The 19,456-nt window shown below is 43.3% G+C and overlaps 1 protein-coding gene across 2 annotated transcripts in view; it reads left to right on the top strand.

The window, feature by feature from the left end:
* The window catches only part of HIP1 (huntingtin interacting protein 1), a 131,868-nt gene that overhangs the window by 62,787 nt on the left and 49,625 nt on the right, over positions 1 to 19,456 (top strand). For both annotated transcript variants that reach the window (XM_066599609.1, XM_066599610.1), the window contains exons 8-10: positions 10,449 to 10,589; positions 14,692 to 14,749; positions 17,911 to 17,986. In XM_066599609.1, coding sequence (XP_066455706.1) covers positions 10,449 to 10,589; positions 14,692 to 14,749; positions 17,911 to 17,986 — 275 coding nt within the window. The remainder of the gene's footprint in view (positions 1 to 10,448; positions 10,590 to 14,691; positions 14,750 to 17,910; positions 17,987 to 19,456) is intronic.

Raw genomic sequence — 19,456 nt, forward strand, 5'->3', positions numbered from 1 at the left:
GGAGTAAATGAAGGGTATCATGTAGGTAAGAAGGCAAGGCTTAAACAAAGTCATGGAAAACCCTATCAACATAAATGCTGATGTTCTGAGTGATAGAATTCACTCCTGATACTATTGGTCTCCCCTTCAGCTTGTGGAGACCCTTATGCACTTTGGGTAATGCATAGAAAGTGGGCATATACGGGCGACTGGGTATCTAAAAATTGAATTCTTTCTTATTAATCAAATGTGACTCTAATGCAGTCATAGGAATATTTTCCAGATCTAGCATTAGCCTTCCAGTGGGATTTTTTTTTCGAGAACCTCCTGGCAATCTTTGTCCTTCAACAAGTCCTGACACATGGGTACATAGTGTTTATGATTTAGGACGACTACATTACCACCTTTGTCTGAGGGTTTTATGATAATAGATGTATCTTTCTGTAATGTAGTTAAGGCAATGTTTTCAGCCTTGGTCAGATTGTATCCAAGGTTTCAGACACATTGTCCCATCGTCTCCAAGTTCTGAAGGAATATATCAATCTCTGGGACATCAACACATTTCTTTTGTGTCCAGCCTCATCCAGAAGGCCCACAAGATCTCTGAACCTACCCAAGTCATTAATTTCAATATCCAATCGCTTACATTCCCGTCCATCATTTTTCTCGAAGCACTTGTACCACTTTAGACGCATCCCGAATACATTGAGATCTTTAATCTGTGAAAAAGCATATATCTGTTTGTTGGAACAAATGACAATCCTTTACAAAGTAATTCAGTTACTGAAGGTAGTCGTTGGGATCAGGGGCGTAACTATAGAAGATGCAGGGGATGCGGTTGCACCCGGGCCCAGGAGCCTTGGGGGGCCCATAAGGCCTCTCTTCTCCATATAGGAAGCCCAGTACTATGAATAAAGCATTATAGTTGGGGGCCCCGTTCCAGGTTTTACATTGGGGCCCAGGAGCTTCAAGTTACGCCTCTGGTTGGGATAATTTATGGCCTGAGACCCATCAGCGTTGCTTATTTGTTCTCCAAGTGGCGGCTTCTTTCTCATGAGAGATATGGTGTCGTTCCCCCTGACTGTAAAAAATTGGAGGAGGGCGAAGAAGAGGAGGGGGAGGGTGTAGACGGTGAGGCAGGGGCAATAATAGATTAAATATCTCCGCCTTTTTGAAGCAGTTGGTCCAACTCTGTCCCTCATAAAATCCATAAAATGTTTTAAAGGTTAATCACAAGACACTTAGTCAGACATCTCAGTTCCAGAAGAAAAATCAGTAACCGTACAATCCCCAGACACCTCCCTCAAAAAATCAATTCCGTGTTTACACTTTTTGTGCTTATGCTCTTTTAATTGCTTATAAAATTTATCAACAAATATCTATAAGTTGTTTTCACATCTGGTGAATTCTGGGTCATCCTTAACCCTTTCCAATCCAGTGTTGGCTTTCGTCTGACATTAAGATTTCCCGCATAGCTCCGAACGCGGGCTGACACATTTCTAACACTATGCAGGACAGCACTCCGATATCACAGGCTGTTCTGCATATGTATGCTACAGAATGTAGGACAGCACTCCGATATCACAGGCTGCTCTGCATATATGTTACAGAATGCAGGACATCTCTCCGATGTCAGAGGCTTTTCTGCATATGTATGCTACAGTACAATATTGCGTTCACTGGCCTGGTGTCAAGAAAGGCAGCAAAGAAGCCATTTCTCTCCAAGAAAAACATCATGGACAGACTGATATTCTGCAGGAAGTACAGGGATTGGACTGCAGAGGATTGGAGTAATTTTCTTTGATGAAGCCCCCTTCAGACTGTTTAAAACCTCTGGAAAAAGGATTCTCCAGAGAAGAAAAGATGAGCGCTACCGTGAGTCCTGTGTCTGGCCAACAGTAAAGCATCCTGAGACGATTCATGTGTGGGTTTGCTCTTCATCCAAGGGAAGGGGGCTCACTCAGAACACTGCCATGAATAAAGAATGGCATCTAAACATCCTTCTAAGAGCAACTTCTCCCAACCATGCAGGAGCAGTTGGTGATGGACAATGATTTTTTCAGAATGATGGAGCACCGTGTCACAAAGCAAAAGGGATAACTAAGTGACTCGGTGAACAAAACACTGAAATTTTGGGTCCATGGCCAAACTCTTGAGATCTCAATCCCATAAAGAACCTGTGGTTTATCCTCAAAATGTGGGGGGACAAACCAAAAACAGAACTTGTCATAAACTACAAGCACCGATTAGGCAAGGATGGGTAGCCTTTAGAGATGAGCGAGTATACTCACTAAGGCACATTACTCGAGCAAGTAGTGCCTTAGCCGAGTATCTCCCCGCTCGTCTCTAAAGATTCGGGGGCCGGCGCGGGTGACAGGTGAGTTGCGGCGGGGAGCAGGGGGGGAGAGGGGGGGAGAGAGAGATCTCCCTGCTCCCTGCCCCCCGCCGTTCCTCGCCCCCCGCCGGCCCCCGAATCTTTAGAGACGAGCGGGGAGATACTTGGCTAAGGCACTACTCGCTCGAGTAATGTGCCTTAGTGAGTATACTCGCTCATCTTTAGTTGCCTTCAATCAGGATTTGGCTAAGACGCTGATATCTAGCATGCCAGGATGAATTGCAGAAGTCTTGACAAAACTGGGTTAACACTGTAAATATTGAGTCTTTGAATAAACTTGATGTACTTGTTAATAAAAGTTTAAAAACTTATGAAATACTTATAATTGTACTTCAGTATAATGTAGAAACACCTAACTTTGAAAAACAAAATTTCTATCAGTCTCAAAACTTTTGGACGTGACTATACATCCATATTAGCCATTGACTTCAGTTCTTATGTATTATGGGAGATTCCATTTGGACTCCAGCATGTAGCAGTGAATTCATTTCACATAGTTTTCTCAGAGTTGAGAAGTGATTTAATGGCTAGTTAAACACCAACTTCCTTTCTGTTGACCTCTACAGAATCTTAATGTGTCATGGGAAGTAACACCATTCTGTCATTGCATAACAGTGTAACGTTCGCACTGACTGCAGTTTGTCAGCGCTTCTGCAAAAAAATGTTACATTCCTCTACGTGACAAAAGGCAACGCTCTGCAATGTTGTACTTTACTTATTATTAGTTTTTTCTGCCTGGTTTATTTCATTTAAAGACGCTAACTGCTTTAGATAACCCCTTGTTATTTGCCTTAACCCCTTCCCGCCCAATGATGTAAGGGTACGTCAGGACAGGCTGGTACTTCACGCAAAATGACGTACCCTTACGTCATCGGGATAGCGCGAGATTATGACTGACCTTGCGCTATCCCGAAGCGGGAGTCGGCTGTCAGTCACAGCCGGCGTCCTGCTGCAACAGCGGGGGGGGCATCGGAGATGGGCCCCCCGCTGTTAACCCCTTCCCTGCCACAATCTAAGTAGATCCCTCTGTGTCTCCGGCCGGCTCTCGTGATGTTATCGCGAGAGCCCGGCCTGTCGCCATGGCAGCAGGACGCCAGACACTGGCGTCCTGTAGTGCCAATGCCTATGATCACTGTATAAGCGATAAGGCATGGCAGAGCAGTAGCTCTGCCATGCCTTATCACAGCGATCATAGGTACAGTGTTGTAAGTCCCTCAGAGGGACTCAAATAGTGTAAAAAAAAAGAAAAGAAAAATGTAAAAAAAAGAAACATTTAAAATTTTTTTTTAAAAAAACCTTTTTTGTGCTTTTTCTAATATTAGCATAAAAAAAGGTAAAAAAAAAATTAAAACACCACATATTTGGTATTGACGCGTCCGTAACGACGTGTACAAAAAGTTGAACATGCTTTTTATTTTGTACGGCAAAAAGCGTAAAAAAAAAATAAGCCCTTATAGAGCTCCGTACAAAGAAAAATAAAAAAGTTACAGGACTTTGAATGCAGCTATAGAGAAAAAAAGATTTCCAAAAAAAAGTGTTTTTATCTCACAAAAGTGTAAAAACCTAAAAAAAAATAAGAATTTTGGTATCGTTGTAACCGTACCGACCCACAGAAAAAATTTTGTGTGTCATTTATGCTGCATGATTAACGCTGTAAAATAAAATCTATGGCAGAATTGATGCGTTTTCTCTCCCTGTTATCATAAAAAAAATAATAAAAGTTTTACGATATAGTCTATGTACCCAAAAGTGGCACCGATAAAAACTACAGTTCGCCACGCAAAAGGCCGCGCCCACAGAAAAATAAAAAAGTTATGGCTTTGGAAAAATGGAGATGGAAAAATACCAAAAATCGCTTGGTCCTCAACGCCAAAATAGGCCATGTCATTAAGGGGTTAATAGGCATGTCAAAAGGCTAAATCCTTCACACCAACAGACACGTTAAATTTCAGTGCCCTTCATGAGTGTGCCCCTTTTACGTAAATTTAGTCGATCAAGACATGCTGCCACATTGATGGCACTGGGCTAAGGGAATAAAATATAGGAACGGTAAGTACAAAAAAATTCATGTAATCAGAACAGATTTTCTGGCCAACTGATCACCTGGAAGCCCGGGATTATAGTATAATATCTCAACTCCCATGTTTCCCTGAAAATAAGCCCTACCCCAATAATAAGCCCTACACTGATTTTTTTTTTATGAATGGGGGTGGCTTGAAATATAAACCCTTTCCCGAAAATAAGCCCTAGCTACACTACATGGGGGAAAAAAATACTCACCTAGCTGGCGGCTTTTGGGTCCCTTACGTCGGGCTGCAGTGCTCCGGCAGTCTTCTGTGCAGTCCTCAGTGCCGAGAGAGCATTTTCTCTTCCTGGTAACAGGGCTTGGATACCCCGCCTCCAGCAAGGGATTACTGTGGTTGGAGCACAAGTGTCGTGGCTCAGCCAATCAGAGCCGGCGCTCAATGAACCAATCACAGCCATTCAGTGAATGACATCATTGAATGGCTGTGATTGACTAACGCAGCGCCAGCTTTCATTGGCTGACGCCGCCTGAGTTAGCCAATCAAAGCATTAGCTTTCTGGAGGCAGGGATTTCAAGCCCCGCTTGCAGAAAGCAATGCTCTACCGCCTTGCACGGGGGAGCGAGAGTCTGCAGCAGCGCCGCCGGAGGTGAGTATTCCTTTTTTTTTCTTCGGACAACTGCATACCCGGCGTATAAGATGACCCCCGACTGCAGAGCAGATTTTTCGGGGTTAAAAGGTCGTTTTATACGCCAGAATATATGGCATATGAAAAAACTAGGTGGTACAAGCGAATTTTGTGTCATTGGAATGTAAATAATCTCTTGGTCATCCTTGTCAAAAATACATGCAGTTTTTGTAGTAAAAATAATCTGTGAATCCGAGACCTTCGTACGTGCGTTTAAAACGTCGAATTAACTTTTCAATGGTCTTGGTTGCTGCTTGCAGGGTACGTCATAACGGCACGGCCAATGGTTGGGCTGTAGGTGGGCGTGTTAAAATCGCAGCTTTGTCTTTCTGACAGCCAATCGCTCTGCTTTTAGCCGGCTGAATGCACGACCCGCCAAACAATTAAACACTCCCATCAAATCGCTGAACGGCTGAACAAATAGCGTTTAAACCAAACGGAATGCAAACTGCCGAACAATGCATTTTAAGCGGACTGAAAAGACAACGACGAATGAATAGGTAAACGAAAAATGCGCGATGGGCGCGCATTTACACGCAACAATAACACTGTTTTTCTACATTTTCGTCGCAGAAAGTAATCGATCTGTTTCTGTAAAATTAAAACCTGCTGATTCCTCTGGCAAAGCTGAATAATAGCGGCGCGGCGCATTTTGTAGTCATTTAACCCCTTAGTGACCAAGCATTTTTCGTTTTTGTTTTAAAAAATCGTAACTTTATTTATCCATCGACGTCGCTGTATGAGGGCTTGTTGTTTTTTGTGGGACGAGTTGTATGTTTCAATGGCGCTATTTAATGTATCATTTAATGTACTGAAAAACTTTTAAAAAGTTCTAAGTGGATTAAATATAGAAAAAATAAAAATTCTGCCATCTTTCAGCGCGTCCTTGTTTCTATGGCGCACAAACTGCAACAAAAAAATGACCCGATAACTTTATTCTGTGGGTCAGTATGATTGCTACGATACCAAACTTATGTAGTCTTTTTTTTTTTTCAAAGACATTTAATTAAAAAAAAAATTTTCTGCCGCCATCTTCTGCACGCAATAACTTTTTTTTTTTTCCGTCCACATAGTTGTGCGAGGGCTCATTTCTTGCGGGACGTCCTGTAGTTTGCGTTAGTACCATTTTGGAATACATATGACTTTTTGATCACTTTTTATTGCTTTTTTTCTTGGAGACAAAATGACCGCATTTATGGCTTTCTTAATTTTTTTTTTTGATGACTTCCCTGTGTGGGGTAAATAATGAATTACTTTGATAGATCTGACTTTTACGGATGCAGCGATACCAAACATGTATTTTTGTTTTATGATTTTGATTCTTTTGTTTAGTCTAACCAAGGACTTGTAAAACCACAGTTCATTAATTACAACTTACTGGTGGATGATCTGCAGTGTTTCTGCCACGTGGAAGCATACCCTATATGTTACATAAACCTACCCTTATAGTCAGCGCGCGGCATGTAACAGTGATTGTGAAATTGTTGCGCAATCACTTCTGTTATTCTCTTAATTAAGCAAGGTTAACGGCGAGTCGACTGGATTAATTGTATAGGCAGATTTCCAAAAAATACAATTTAACGCCAATTGGATTACATTATTCCCCATAATTGGAAAACCTTACGTGGCAGAAAAAAACGAATATCATGTTTGAATTCAGCGCACTAAAGTTACTATGAGCTGCTTATCTGCCATTCGGTTACAAAAATTGTGTTGCACAGTGTAATCGCTCAAAAGACGTCTTTGAGCAAATGTTGAGCGATAATCATTGTGTCTAAATAGGCCTTAACTCACACATAAAGTGTCCAGTGATAGCACCAGATACTACAATATAAAGTCTGTATATCCACAATGAGTATAAGGCTGGATTCAGACGACCGTATATCGGCTGGGTTTTCACGCCGAGCCGATATACGGTGTCCTCATCTGCAGGAGGGGGGGGGAGGATGGAAGAGCCAGGAGCAGGAACTGAGCTCCCGTCCCCTCTCTCCCCCCTCTCCGCCCCTCTGTACTATTTGCAATGAAAGGAGAGTTGAGCGGGGGCTGGACTAAGTTCTGAGAATTAGCCCCGCCCCCATCCCGCCTCTCCCCATTGCAAATAGTGCAGAGGGGCGGAGAGAAGGCAGAGAGGGGGCAGGAGCTCAGAGCACTGCTCCTGGCTCTTCCAGGCACCCCCCCTGCAGAGAGAGACGACGTATATCGGCTGGGCATGAAAACCCAGCCGATATACGTTCGTCTGAATCCAGCCTAAGATTCACATGGAGAATACTGCACCCAATGTGGCACAAAAGCACGGGGGCTGATGGGGTGACAGAGGGAGCCATGCCCCTCTTTGTAACCGCTTAGAGTCTGTGGTCAACATTGGCCATCATCTCCAGTCCAGACAGTTGTGACGGGCTATGATATTATGCTTTGAGACAGATCTCGCCGAGTTACTAGTTTGCAAATATGGAGAATAATGGCTATATTTTATCATTTTTTGAGTTTGCACGTTTGTTCATTTTCTTCACTTTTAAAGCAGCATGTCGTAATAAAAAATGAATCATAATCCTCCATACTAAATGGAAGCTTCCTCCCACGCAAGCTTGTTTTAGCATGTGTTATAATTGATTGACGTGTGCTGATTAAACAGCGTTAGGCTAATTTGATTCGTTATATGATTTCCTAATCAGTCATTAGGGTTTCATTAACAACAATTGTGCAATGTGTAGGCAGCAGTAAGTAATAAAGAATATACAGTTATTCCTTGGATCCAGTACCAAGTGGTCCATAAATACCTGGGGTATCATCATTGCTTAAAAATAGGCCTTTTTGATCTACCTTCTCCAGATAATCAGGAATTGTTATGCTTATTGTGCCTTGTAGTATTGTGCACTATTGTACAGGCTCCATCAGACTCCATAGCAGTAGATGATGTAACCTAATGTCAGCCTTCCATGCATGAGCATACATACGGGAAAGACTGACAATCACTGGGTAAGACCACCCGTTGGACTCCTAAGTGCACAGTGAGCATGGATTGACTGACTTTGGTGCCTATTGGCAGTTGCATGAGCTCTATTCATAAATCACTAGCCTCTCTCTAAATCCATTGGCTTCCATGCATAGGGAACCATAGCTATGTGCAACTTGTACAATCACCAGATTGCATGGTTGGCACCAGGCAGATGTAGGCTGGGGGCAAATACCCCCCCTTTAGGTTCTCCCAGTTAGATAATCCTCTTCCTCCTTCCAGCAGCATCTTATTGAGCTTCATACATTTTCCTCCACCTGCCTCTATAGTTCTGGGATGATGCTGTTAGCCTATTGGCGCCCATACAATACAATTTCAATAGGTTCTGCTGCTGTATGCACTGTATGTTATGAGTTTGGTTCTGGTATTGGATTTATGTACAATACATAGGTTGGTTCATGCTGACTTTGGTCCTGGTGCTATATTTATGCAATGGACTTGGTTCTGGTGCAGTATTTATGTATATGAGCTGGGTCTTGGTACCGTATTTATTCAGTGAGCTAGAGCTCTGCTGGTGCTGATATGCTATAGTGCTGCTTTCTGCAATATATATATATATATATATATATATATATATATATATATATATATATATATAGTTTTTTTTCTTATGGGGTTGCAAAGAAACTTTTGCATAGATTGCCATCTAACTTAGGCCTTGGTCAGATGAGCGTGTTTTATGCGCACAAAAAAATGCACCGCTCGTCTGTGCTAAAAACGCGTGAATGGGCAATGTTTCATATGCGTACCGCATGAAACATTGCCGTTCACTGGAGCTGCTGCGCTTAGAGAAGCGCAGCTGCTCCAGGAGGAGAGAGAAGAAGCCCTGCTGGGCTTCAGGATTTCCCCAAACAGAGAGTGAGCAGAGCTATGGGAGGGTTTCCCCATAGCACAGAGAGACGGAATGGGGCGAAGGGTTAATCTCCATTGCTCTGCTCTCTGTCCCTTGCTATTGGGTTATCCCCTATAGGTCTGCTCACTCTCACTGCTCTGGGGAGATCCTCCATAACTCGGCTAAATCTCCCTGCTATGGAGAAATCCCAAGGGATATCCCCATAGCGGAGAGTGAATGGGCAGGGCTATAGGGGTTCTCACATAGAATCCCTATAGAAAACAGGGTGATCTGTCTAACCCCGCCACCTTCTCCCACGCTCTCGGGGGGAAGACCTGTAACCCCGTCCCTCTCACTCTCCCCCCACAATGGGGAAATCCCTTGCGGAGAGAGGTGGGTGGAGTCCCCTACTGCCCCCCTCTGCTGGGGAATCGCCCGGCAGGGGGAATACCCCGCTGCTTACAGAGGGACATTTAAAAGGTGCTTCTGGCCATGGTGTAAGCATATGCTCTGCTTTAAGCAGCGGGGTATTTATTCTGTGCGCAGGAGTTTCCATTAACTCCTGCTCCCATAGGAGTCAATGGAAACGTCTGCCGTCGCGCACTGGAGATAGTGCATGTTCTATCTTTCTTAGGTGCGCAGCGTTTTGTGCCCCTAATTCCGCGCATATGAACGCTTCTATGGGAACCCATTGGTTCTTTTAGAAGCGTTCATTTTGCACACGCTCGTATGACCGAGGCCTTAAGGCCAGCAATGTTTTTGTGCTATCAGTAGAGTCAGGTGCATTCCACAAAGTCAATGGGAATGGCCTCACCGTGACTCTCATAGATCCACAAGCAACCTGAGTTTACATGGCTCAAGGACCAGCATGCTTTGGTTTTGTATAGAAGAGTCCCTAATTCCCTCCTAGAGGATCTGGTATATTTGATTAAAGAGTACATTTTTGTTCCAGCTGTTCCTTTGTGTTTTCTGTGGAGGAACGTAATAAATGTTCTTCCCCATGATACAGCGATGAAACGGTGCGCCTGCGGTGCCACCAACTATCACCTGCTCCTCTTACTGTTTTCAACTTTACCTTTTCCTAAACATAACCCAGGAATCAATTACCGTACTGAAAAACTAACACACACCTACTGGGGTTACCCAGGCAGAAACAAATCATGGACAGAGAATGGGCTAAAAAAATAATCACTATTCTCCTGTTGAATGCCCCCCCAGTCCAGCACAACTGCCCTGGTCCCCGCTGCTCTAGTCCTGGAAGCCCCTGTAGCAGTCATGTAAATAGTGAACGGCATGTAACACTGAAGGAGCTTCTGGGACTGGAACAGCAGGCATCGGTTCTGCTGCGCTGGATCGGGGGCCATTTAATGGGTGAGTGGAGTCTTTATTTTAGCTGTCAGGTGACTGGTTTATTGCTGGTGTTGAGCACCTTTTGTCACCATTGATGTAGTATACACTTATGTACTACCGTATGACGTGCTGTTCTCTAACTTCATTTTTCTTTGGTTTTTCCACAGTTTTTAAATCGTTGGACATGTCCCGTTCTGTGTCTGTCACCGCTGCTGGCCAGTGCCGTCTGTCGCCTCTAATCCAAGTCATACTAGACTGCAGCCACTTGTATGACTACACTGTGAAACTACTCTTCAAACTTCACTCTTGTGAGTATTCTTCACATTACCAAAAACAGACAGATGGTTAATAATACAAATAAATTAAAAAATGTTGTACTCCAGAATGCTGACAGGAGAGATCCATGTACTCCGCCCCATTACTGGGGGTATGGCACTTGTGGGCGGACAGTTGGTGGAGAAACTGCTCTTTGTCAATGTGTTCTATTGTGTTTCATTCGCCTACAATGAAGATCGATTGGTCATTGTGGTTGACTGATGAATTCAGTTTATCTGTTTAAGGACTCTGTCACACAGCCGTAGGCGTTTTTACGTACGCCCGCCGGCGCCATAAAAACGCGTGAACGGGCGCAGAAATCTAATGTTTGTGCACCCATTCAGACGGCCCAGGCCCGGCGCATATACGTCGAGGCCGCAATACCATTGGCTAAGCTGTCTCCCCATTCCCTCCACCTCGCCGGCTCACCTCCACTGTCCTCCCCTCCGGCTGTTTGCAATGGGAGGGGGCAGGGCGGAGCTAAGCTCCTGCCCCCTCCCTACACCTTCTCCACAGCGTGCAGTAGGAGGGGGTGGAGCTTAGCTCTGCCCCACCCCCTCCCATTGCAAAGAGCAGTCACGCTGCTAAACACCCACCTCCCTTCTCTGGCCGCTGTCATTGGCTCCCATAGGAGCCCATGCAGTGGCTAATGTATTTTGGGCAGAAAGATAGTTCCAGGACTATCTTTGCTGCCCGGCGTAAAAGCGTCCGACCCTGTATTGGCTGGCTGGGCGCTTTTACGCCGCAGGAAAATGTCTTTGTGATCTGATGCATTGGAATCCAATGCATCAGATGGTAGCATATATCGGCTGACCGTAAAAACAGCTGCCAATATATCGCGTATACATACTCTAAAATTTATAATGTGAAAGTGCGTCATAAGTGTAAATATCCCACATACGGTAGATTACAAAATTAACAGCGCCACCAGCAGCACGTAATATTAAACTGCACTTGTAGAAAGTTGTCAAGGAAAATGGTGAATAAATGATTTTAATCAATCAATCAATCAATCAATCAATATATATATATATATATATATATATATATATACACACACACACACACACACACACATACACATACATATAATCTGTAATTAAAGTATATAGACATATACAAAATGCAAGTGATCCAAGCCCAAAAGGGCCACTGCAAAGTAGCTATCCGGACGCTACACATGAATCAGCCATAACATTATGTTTAATCAGTTTTTAGTAAAGTTTTGTAAATATTATAATCTTTTTGTTTTTTCAAAGTTTTGTGAATATTCTAAACAGCCATAACATTATAACCAGATTACAAGCTTCCTCTCCTTTGAGTGGACATCCTCCATACCATATCTGGGTACAATTATCCCCTCTTTATACAAAAACTTTTGTTCCATGAACTTTGTCCTTTTATTTGACCAGGTTAAGGGCTCAGTCAGACGACTGTTTGTTTTTTTGCGCATCTATGTGCGCAAAAAAAAGTGGAGTATGGATGTGCAAAATGCGCATGACCGAAGCACTGCGCTTCTGAAGCAGCTGTGCTTGTAGAAGTGCAGCTGTTCCATGAAGGTCCCCTCAACACGGAACACTGTGACAGTGCTGGGATGAAAGAATCTCCTGCCACAGCTGTGGCAGAGGACCGCGATTTTCTCCCATTGCTTTCAATGGGGCCGGCGCAACTGCCGCCCCATCGAAAGCAACGGGATACAGGCAACCTCTGCATGGGGTTTCGGAGAAGGGCTTGAAATATAAGCCCTTCCTTGAAAATCATCCCTAGCTGCCGGAAAAAATCTAAAAAAATATACATCACCTCTCCGCCGCTGTACAGCTCTGACGCGTCTTCTCCCTGGCTCCCCGGAACTCTTCTGAAGCACAATCTCCTGGCTGGTGATTTAAAAATACCCTCCTCCTGAAATCATTGGGTCTGATTGGCTGTGTTTGAGCGCTGTGACCAATCATAGGCAGCACTCAGCCATTCGTTGAATTCAATGAATGGCTGAGCGCTGTCCGTGATTCAAGATTGTGCTTCGGAACAGTTCCGGGAAGCCAGGGAGAAGACGCGTCTGAGCTGGACAGTGGCGGAGAGGTGATGTATATATTTTTTTATTTTTTCCACCAGCTAGGGATGATTTTCAGAGGAGGGCTTATATTTCAAGCCCTTCCCTGAAAATCACTGTGGGGGTTGCTGGCAGACCATTGCTTTCAATGGGTCAGCAGTAGCACCAGCCCCATTGAAAGCAATGGGAGAACATCGCGATCCTCTGCCTCAGATGTGACAGCTGTGGCAGGGGACTCTTTTGTCCCAGCGGGGAGTCCCCTTGTCACTGAACACTGTGACAGTGCTCTCAAAGTGTTCAGTGATGAGAGGACTCTCTGTAACATCACACAATGTTACACGCAGCACGGACCTTTCCGGCACACGGATGCCCTATCTTTTGCAGGTGCGAGTATTTTGCGCCTGTAAAAGACGGGCATCTGAACACTTCATAGGGAACCAATGGTCCTAATAGATGCAATTTTTTTGCGAAAAAAAAATAAAATCGCTCGTTTGACTTCGGCCTTAAAAAAGGATTTTGCAAAGTGGATCTAAAAGGTCTGCACACCCCTGTAAAATGCCATGTGGTGGTCATGTTAAGAAGTTTGACACAGATGAATAATTTCACATGTATTTCCCCGATCAGTGTGACCCGTTATCTGTACAATTCCATTGCGAAACAAAAAAATCACGCACCGATACATTGAAATGGCCAATTAGTTAAATGAGTTCAAGATGTGTTCATTCTCTGCGAAAATGTGCAGAAAACAAAGCAGGCTGCCCTTTTTTTTACGGAATTCTGCAATCCAAATACTTGCAGTGAATGAACCAATTGAAATCAGCGGGTCTATTTTCTGTGTTTTGCACGTGCAGATTTTTCTTGCGCAAATACGTTTGTGTGAATCCGGCCTTATTTGGGAAGAGTTTAGTTCTAAAGAATCTTGAAGCAATCTGTTTATTGTCAGAGCATCAGCCGCTGATTCACTAGTTCCTGTCATGTCTATAAGACTAAACAGACCTTTCATGTTAATCTTTGGACCCTAGAAGAGAGGGAAGTGAACCCGTCTGACCTCCCGGTCCATTTGCACCATTTGTGGGTCAGCAGGAATACCAGAAAAAAATCAGTTCCAAAATGTGTCAATTTGGTAGTCTGAAAGTCTTAAGGCCCATTTAGACCCAACGATTCTGGCTCAAAAATCACCCAAAGCCGTCTTTTGAGCGGGAATCGTTGGGTCTAAACAAATGGACATTGTGCAGTTTTCGTTAATGAGTCGTTTATCGTTCTCTATCAGCAAGCTAAAAGAGAACGATGAGCCTTATCAGTCCTTCGCACTGAGTTCTCAGCGGGATACTGCTGATACTATTGTTTCAGCTGGTATGTTACTTGGAGAAAACAGCCAGAGTATGAAGAAGACAGTGCTGCAGCTGTGTTCTGTATACCCCGCTCAGAGCGCTTAGCTGTATATCAGCTGAGCGCTCCGTGAACAGCAGGAGTATGAAGAAGACAGCTCTCCAGCTGTGTTCTGTATACCAGCTGAGCGCTCCGAGAACATGGCAGAAGTATGCAGAAGTCAGCGCTCCTGCTGTCTTCTGCATACCCGGCTCGGTGTACTCAGCTGAGTGCTCCGAAAAGACAACAGCTGTATGCAGAAGATAACGGTCCGGCTTGTTTCCTGTGCACTACCCCGTAATTGCCATCATGTCTGACCACAATAGTCAATCTCTTGATTTAACCCATTATATGATCTGTGAGATTGTGGCTCCATCATGCCAGCAACAGTCTACAGTAACAACAGACATAAGGTGGCCGAACACATTAGACGATTTTGTTGCAATTGGCCAACAATTTAACACTATGGGGGCATCTGAACCTCTCCCTTAGATTCCATTCTAATGACATAACGCCTTAGAAATGTGTCTCCGCTTGAACTGATGTGTCATAAATATGGATCTTCAGCAAATGACTGGAGATGGAAAGTGGTGTTGTTTCCAGTAAATAACATGGTATATTGGAATTGATTAGACCGTATCAGTTATTTTGCAATTGTAGCAATGTATTTTGTCTTTTAGGCCTTCCTACGGATACATTACAGGGTCATCGGGATCGTTTTATGGAACAGTTTCAAAAGTGAGTATGTGAGTCTCCTTGTTGAGCGCTCCACAAGGGCTTAACCCCTTAACGCTCCATGACATACAGCTACGGGGTTTGTTTGGAGGGGGATCAGGGGTCAATCCTGCTACAAACAATGCAAGTGCTGGCTGTTTCTTACAGCTGACACTCACCCGCAACAGCCACGATCAGGACTCCCAACTGATTGCAGCTGTTAACCCTTTCAATGCCATAATCAACTCTGATAACTTTTAAATGTCCTGAACAACCCCCCCCCCCCCTCCTGCGAGGAGATTGCGGCAGTGTTGCTGTGTCAGCCGGAGGCCTTCTGAAAGCCCGCAGGGATGCCATTGCAGATCAACCCATGCCAGTGTTGTGACATGGTAGATTGCCTGTCAGATAACAATAGAATGTAATACTATTGTATAACATTATACTGCAGGAGCGATCAAAGTATTGAAAGTTTTTGTCCCTCATTTGGGGACAAAAAAAAGTAAAATATCAGTTCAATTAGTTTTATAAATTATTTTAATAATAAAAGTTTAACCGCCCCCCCCCTCTTTTACTATAATTATAATATAAAAAACTATTTAAAAAAACAAACAAACCATATTTTGTACTACTGCGTCCATAAAAGTACGATATATCAAAGTAACGCACTATTTATCCCGAAAGAAAAAAGTACATGAAGTCAAAATTTCACTTTTTTTTGTCATCCCCTCTCCAAGAAAAAAATGTAATGAAAAGCGATAAAGTTGTATGCACTCCAAAATGGTGCCATTAGAAACTACAGGACATCCCACAACCCCCCCCCCCTCTCTCGAAAAAACGCACCCTCACACAACTGTGTCAACGGAAAAAAGTTATGGCTGTCAGAAGATGGTGGCAGAAAATAATTTCATTATTTCCAAAGTTATTTTATTTTTTTAAAGTAGTACAGCAAAAAATAAAAAACACCATGTCCATTTGGTATCATAGTAATTGTACTAACCCATAGAATAAAGTTAGCATGTCAATTTTTACTGCAGCGTGTCCATCATAGAAACAACTCTCCACCCACCCCCCACCCCCAACCCCACCGGAATTGCTCTTTTTTTTTACATTTCACTACACTAAGAATTTTTTAACGTTTTTCAGTCCATTATATGGTATATTATATATTACCATTGAAAAATACAACTGGTCTCGCAAAAAACAAGCCCTCAGACAGTTAATGGATAAATAAAAGAATTATGATTTCTTTCAAAGTGGGGGGAAAAACAATGCTCCATGGAAAAAAGCTATGCAAATCAGTAATGGAATAACTCTTTCATAGCGCCACCTAGTGGAAGGTAGCTACCCTATGAGTCAGTATACAACCTTTTAAAAGGCCTTCCACCATGACTAGAGATGTAAGCAAAATCAGAATGCTCATCTACAGGCAGCTGTATTAGGGTTGTCGCCAGTCCTCAGTGTCTGGTTGACAGGCCGCCATCATCAACGTGAGTCCAAGGGTTAGTAATGCTTCTCCTTGAGAAGAACATCAAAAGCAAGTATAGGCATGTGAAAGTACTGCTTCAATGTCTCTTGTTAAAGAGGTTGTCCTCATGTCCTAGGGCAATAAACGTCATAAAGCGGGTGTCCTGCCCTCTATTAGTCAAATACTACAGAGACTTCACAGGTTGCCTGATAATTTTAGAGTAACTCGCTGCATGTTACTTGTGGATTTTGTTTTGGATTGTTCTGAGCAGTAACTGTGGATTTCACCCCATCCATATTGAAAATGGTTATATCAGCAGTGTATATCCATGAGTTATCTCCAGTTGCGCCCCTTGCGGATGGGTATCCGTCAGGTATAAAGTAGTCTTTGGTCTCGAGCCTACTACACTTCCTCCTCTCCTTCTCCCGAATGAAGTATTTATATATTGTATGATCCTTCAAAGGTTAAAATTTATACTATGATACTTTAAAACATTACCTAAAAATATTATGAGTTAATACTAGGAATTCAATTTACATGTTCTCCATATGTATTTTCCTGTAATGACCCTGCTTTGATATGGCCTGTTACGGCTCTTTACAACTTGCACTCCACTTGGGATCTCAACTGTCATTTGTTAAGTTGAGTGTATCTGGCTCCTGGGAATCATAGTGTCGCTGGCCAGAAAGGTGGATAAGTAATGTTCCCAATATTTCTGACTTAATGGCCTTTTAAATAATCTAGTAGGAAGAAGAACATTGGCAGGAAGAGTAGAAAGATAAAATGTGATAGGAGCCAGGAAGTTGGCTGGAGAAACAACCAGTTTACTTTACAAATATTCATTGAATGAACCTGTTTTGTTGAAAATGTTGATAAATCTGCGGGCATGTTGTTATAGAGAAGGAGGAGCTGAGCAGATTGATATATAGTTTTGCGGAAAAAGATTTGGCATAACTTGTATTGTATTCATTTAAAATCTCTGCTTAATCTTGGCTTAAGACTCCAGTGGGCGGTCCTATCACTGATTGACAGCCAACTCTCTACTCACATTCATACTGGACAGGCTGTCAATCATTTAGTCACTCCACCCACTGGACTCTTAAACCCAAAGTAAGTAGTGATATAGATCCCTGCTTACTTTGGATTAAGAGTCCAGTGGGCAGTCCTATCACTGATTGACAGCCAACTCTCTACTCACATTCATACAGGACAGGCTGTCAATCATTCAGTCACTCCACCCACTGGACTCTTAAACCCAAAGTAGGTAGTGATATACAGTAGATGCCTAAAATACAAGTTATACTGAATTGTTTCCCCATGAAAGTATATATCAATCTGCTCAGCTTCTCCTGCTCTATAACATGCCACCGTCACAGATTTTCAGAAGGAAGGAGTTCTATAGAGAAAAGGTTTATTCAAGGTAGTGTCCCTATGCTTAGAATGTTGCATTAACAGAAATATAAGCTGTGCTAAAGGGGGCACCAGCTTTCTCTAGTAGCCTAATATTATGGAAATCGGTGATGGTTAGAGACCCGACTTCTCTAATATGATCTTATCAGATGATTTATGGCATATCAGAAGAACATGTTCACTGGAATTCCCCTTTACCTTCCTTCAGCAAAGGTTGACTTCATGGCTTGTGGTACCAGCAATGATCTGAAAGGAGTAAATAACTTTGTTGTAGTCAAAAGTCTAATTCTTAGTATTATTTTCCTCATAGGTTGAAGGATTTATTTTACCGTTCGAGTAACCTGCAATACTTCAAACGGCTACTGCAGATTCCACAGCTTCCAGAGGTGAGAAGATGTCCTTGAATACTTTATGCCTTATGATTCAGGAGTGCGCAAAGACTGTAAATATGAATATTAAAGACTAACTGCACTTTTTAAAAACTTTTGGCATGCCAGAGCAACGGGTCAAAAGTTTTAATCTGTGGGGGTCCGGGTGCTGACTGCTCAAACAAAGAAGCTGCAGCGCTCATCCTAGTGATTTGCCCATTCAGCTGTCTTCATTGGCTGCAGACTTTTCTTGGTTGTCGAAGATGGACATATAGATTTCTATGGAAGGGAGAAAGAAGAAAGCCTCTGCTATTGGCTCATCTCCCAAGAACAAAAGAATCAGCAGTTGAAACCCAACTACCCAATCTTTATCTCCCCAAACATCTGCTGTTGGGGGAGAGTTAGGTCATGCCTATATACATAAGGTAGTTGGGCTATCCACATCTAACATGTGTGACCACTCTTACTCTTGGTATTGTAAGTTCTAAGTGGTTCAGTAGTTGTTGGATAATGAGCGATACTCTTGAAATAATTCTGTTGCTCTAGTGCTTTTCTTATAATGTGTTACGGATAGTGAAAGTGGACCCATTGTGCTAACCAACCAGCCTGACTTTTGGAACAGACCTGGTGTGGCTGGTAGCTAACCCCACTTACAAGGCAAACGCTTATTGGGAATCTTACCCTTAGCTAACCAGGAAGATGGGGAGACCCCTGCCTGAAAGCAGGGTAGGCGTCTTGATTAAAATGGCCCTGTACTGGACCCTCAGGGCTAACTATCCCTGACAGTCTTGGCAGTGGGGACGATCTACTGAACATAGGGCACATAGAACATGGCTGACTTACCAAAGAAATGGGAACAAACTCAAGGAAAATCTGGAGACGAACACACATCAATACTGAGGCAAAGAGGGAGATTCCCATCTCCCTTAAATAGGAAGATGATTGCCACTTAAGCTGCAGCTGTGCTATGAGCACTGAGCATGGTTAACTAGTGCAGTGCTGATAGAAAGTAGAAGAAACAAGTACATTAATACAGATGAGCAGAGTGATGCCTGGGTCCACCTGGAACAGCAAGAGGGCAGCAGACACGGGTAGCAGACCTAACACAATGTATGCATTCCAAAATTATTAATTTAAGTAGGTAAAACTTGCTCCACACGGCACCCGGGAGATCTTAACTTAGATCTGCCATGTTAATTCCCAAAATTAATGTAAAAGCTAAAATATTACTCCTATGTCACCCCTTAATACTTAATTAATTAAAGGGGTTGTCCCGCGCCGAAACGGGGTTTTTTTTTCAATAGGCCCCCCGTTCGGTGCGAGACAAACCCAATGCATGTGTTAAAAAAAAAAAACGTTTAGTACTTACCCGAATCCCCGCGCTGCGGCGACTTCTTCCTTACCTTACTAAGATGGCTGCCGGGATCTTCACCCACGATGCACCGCGGGTCTTCTCCCATGGTGCACCGTGGGCTCTGTGCGGTTCAT

Source organism: Eleutherodactylus coqui, chromosome 4 (genome assembly GCF_035609145.1).
Source record: "Eleutherodactylus coqui strain aEleCoq1 chromosome 4, aEleCoq1.hap1, whole genome shotgun sequence".
Classification (NCBI taxonomy): domain Eukaryota; kingdom Metazoa; phylum Chordata; class Amphibia; order Anura; family Eleutherodactylidae; genus Eleutherodactylus; species Eleutherodactylus coqui.